This window comes from Mercenaria mercenaria, unplaced genomic scaffold (assembly GCF_021730395.1).
Source record: "Mercenaria mercenaria strain notata unplaced genomic scaffold, MADL_Memer_1 contig_2390, whole genome shotgun sequence".
NCBI lineage: Eukaryota > Metazoa > Mollusca > Bivalvia > Venerida > Veneridae > Mercenaria > Mercenaria mercenaria.
The window spans coordinates 1-3,729 of record NW_026460447.1 but is presented as its reverse complement, the minus strand read 5'-3'; the positions used below and the strand labels follow the sequence as shown (position 1 = coordinate 3,729).

The 3,729-nt window shown below is 32.9% G+C and overlaps 1 protein-coding gene across 1 annotated transcript; it reads left to right on the top strand.

Annotated features, from left to right (window-relative positions):
- Positions 1 to 54: 54 nt before the first annotated feature.
- Positions 55 to 3,694, top strand: LOC128552345 (uncharacterized). The gene is made up of 2 exons (XM_053533373.1): positions 55 to 397; positions 2,046 to 3,694. Exons 1-2 carry the CDS (start codon positions 168 to 170, stop codon positions 2,266 to 2,268), a joined length of 453 nt encoding a protein of 150 aa, XP_053389348.1. The 5' UTR covers positions 55 to 167; the 3' UTR covers positions 2,269 to 3,694.
- The last annotated feature ends 35 nt before the right edge of the window (positions 3,695 to 3,729 follow it).

Below are 3,729 nucleotides of genomic sequence, written 5' to 3'. Positions count from 1 at the left end.
GATCTGGTTTGAACAATTAGTAGTATTAAAAACACGCCTCTGACACAAGCTAAATATAAACTTGGCTTTTTATGAGGATGTCATTGTAAGATTTTGGGTCATGGTAATTTTCCACTTGTACTTTTTAAATAGAAGTTTATGGCCATAGTGTTGTTTTCTTATCATTTATGAAGACAGAAATCTTCAGAAGGAATCCTGTTGGTGTGGTAACCTTTTATACATATATACATATGACCTCCTGGGAGCCAACCAATGCAACACATCCGCTGTTCATAGGACAATATGAGATCTCGACTGAACCATTAATAGAAGCGCCTAAAAATATGTATATGACATCTAGAATGAAATGTGGAGAAGGAACAATACATACTGTGAACCCTGCCAAAAGATTTACCAGGTAAGCTTCCATGCGATTGCGTATTCCTTTCACTACTCCGAACATTCTTCATGTGCTCCAAGTCAGTTGAGTAAAATATGAGTAATGTTCTGAAATTTTCGGAACGTCTGCTGACTTCTCAGAATTGGTACAGACTGAACAGTCACATCATAAATAAATTGCGACAATGGAAAATAAGGTCTTAGTTGCAGTCCACAACACATGGACATTGGGGCTTGGTACCAGAGCAGAACATGGTACAACTTTATTATAGAAGACTGCTCCGAAATTTTAGAATTGGGTCTGGAGCAGTGAAATGAATATGGCACTGGTATGCATATGGTAACCGTATCTACGTATGTCATATTAACACAACGGTTTATAACTGTACACAAGAAGGATGCAATTTAATTCAAATTTACATACATTTAGATTTTAAATTTCAAAAAGGAAAAAACACTATCATGTCTGATAAAGTTATAAATTTTATATGACTATGTGTGTTTAAAATTCGCAAATGCTTGAATGGTCATAGAAACAGAAATTTCTGTGATCAGCTGTCGGCTCATTTTAGAAAACTGTTTCAAAACATTTGTTCCAAATTATTCTGATCTCATAATTTTGACACTCGACCTGCAGTATGTCCAGGAGAAATTTATGTTTGAGCTATCATCACCATTAATGAATTTCTTTACGGAATATCAAAATAAAGTAGCAAGGTTTAAAGAAGAATCAGTAGTTATCTGTATAACGGTCAGCATTAATTATCCCGCATTGAGTGTACGCACTCATTGAACGTACGTAAAATCTAACCCTAACCTTTAGTCAGTATATGTTACACTCAATACGTGCATACAACCAATAGGGGCGATTTAATGTTGGGGTCTGTATAACCACTCACGCATATTGTTTTGGCCGCATTCATTTTTCATACATACACGTATTTCATTAGAGCATAAAATGTCTGACTGGTATATGGCACCACTTTTTTTTTCTATGTTCTTCTCTAAGCCTTATGTAAACACCATCAAATACTCGCTCCAGTATGGCTTTTCAGTAAGACAATACGTTCGTAAACTTTACAACAAAGATTACTTTTTTTGGTTCTTATAATTATATGGAGACTTCGATTTCTCGTGTAATTTTGTAAAATAACAAACGACGTCATGGTTTCTTAATCGTCAGTTAACAGTAGACGTTTTCAAGTGATATTGTTTATTTGATTAAAAGGTTATATGTTTTTTGTTGTTGTTTAAAAACGTAAAGTAAGAATAGAATCACTGAACAAGCAGAACAAGCTAGTCAAATTTTGAATCGAACTGTGTTAATACATGTAAGAATAACCCAGGATTTCTATGATAATTTACCCGATGGTGCAACAGAACTTTTTGTGTTCTTTTTATGGGGAGAAGTTGGGATTGGATGGATTTAACGTCTCACTGTCATATGGCAACTTCCCAACTTTCGACGATGGATGAAGACCCCCAGGTGGCCCTCCGGCATTATCTAAGGTACGAACTGGTACCTCGGTAAACCATCGACCTTCCATTAGCCAACTGGATGGAATAAATTCTATACTCCAAGTGAGGTTTCGAGGCGGGGGCTTGTGATCCAAACTTTTGTTTCTTTTAGGTTTGAGATAAATATTACTGAAGTTTTTATATTTTAGGATATATCTGGATCCAAGTAAAGCGGCTTTACATCATTTCCGGCCATGTAGATCATTTTGGTTAAAGCCCTTCCCAGCAAAGATTTTTAGAAATGGAACTGTAACTGAAGATAAGCTAACATGCAGCACGTTTTCAAGGGTTCTTCCTTTAGTTATGCAGGGACAGTATGTTGAACAGATTGGAAGAATGGTCCAGCGAGTGTATTCAAGACTAGGAATTTGAATTCAAATGTGGTTATTTATTGTATGTGATATTAATAAAAATAATTTAGACTATTTTATAAAAGAGTATAATTATTACTGTTTCAAACAATATAATTACTGTAATACATGTATCTGTATGAAAACTGTTGTATGTTACTTATGTTATCTGTTCTAAACTCTTATAGAAGTACTCTCTCTTTTTTTTTAATTTGTATTTTGTTGCGGCTATGGTTATACATAATTTATTTCACGTTTTTCAGTGAATTATAGAGTTTTCTCAGTGAAATAAAAGTGATAATCCACAGTTTTGAAACAGTAGATTATCATTTTTATTTTTCACTGTTTTTGCCGAACTAGTTCCGGTCCTCCGTCGCGATTGAAGTCAAATTGTATACCGAGCGTTATGAATACCGGGAACCATAATGACAATGACGTCGTTAAAATGACGTCATTAGTGTTATGCTTTTTGTTGATCTTTCCCGCGATTTTCGACATTTTATAAATTACGCAACAAAAGTAAAGTTTTACACATGAAATAAAAAGAAAATTTGTTTGTGTCAGTGAAATATCAATTTTATTTCACTCGTGAGCACCAAAAAAAAGTCATTTTCACTCGTGGCTACGCCACTCGTGAAAATATCAGTTTTTGATGCTCACTTGTGAAATAAAATTGATATTTCACTGAAACAAACAAATATCCTCTATAGCATTGCTTTCTTTTGAACACAATGATAACATAACAATATGGAGCACAAATTTTTCATTGTGATTTTGCATTCTTACATATTAGAAAATTCACTGTTAATAAAATTGTGAATAGCTATATATAATTATTTAGAACTTATATTATATTACATCACTTTTGAAAACGATATAGAGGACATTTGTTTGCTTCAGTGTAAGATCGAAATATATTTCACCGAGTGAACATTATAATGCAATATTTTCACGAGTGGCGCAGCCACAAGTAAAAATGTAAATTATGATGTTCACGAGTGAAATATATTTCGATCTTACACTAAAACAAACAAATTTTCTATTTATTTTATGCATTTTAAAAGGTGTTAACCAAATTATATTCAGTTTGTCCGCGCAACGTCACGTGCATCGCATCATAACGTCATAATGTCGTGACGTCAGGATGTCTAAAATTGTAGAAAAACTATAAATAGTTCTATTACGTTTCCTGATTTCTTTTACATTTCACTATGATAAACTGTAAAGATTTATGATCCTTTTATTATTTTCATACATCTTTACCTTTACTGAAGAATATTTTTCTATCATTTATAATTCATATTATTTCGCATTCAAATGTAGTTCCGCACCAGTGAAAAATAAAAATGATATTTTCACTGTTTGAAACAGTGAAAATATCAATTTTATTTCACTGCTAAATTTCATTATTTCACAGAAGAGCATAAAATAAAATGCTTTCCACATGTATTTTCCCAGAACATGTTAATATTTTGATAGAACT

Excerpts from the sequence above, each read along its gene's own strand:
- LOC128552345 (XM_053533373.1), top strand. The coding sequence starts at position 168 with ATGAAGACAGAAATCTTCAGAAGGAATCCTGTTGGTGTGGTAACCTTT. Across the intron at positions 398-2,045 it reads CCTGCCAAAAGATTTACCAG|GATATATCTGGATCCAAGTA; the intron begins GTAAGCTTCCAT and ends TTTATATTTTAG.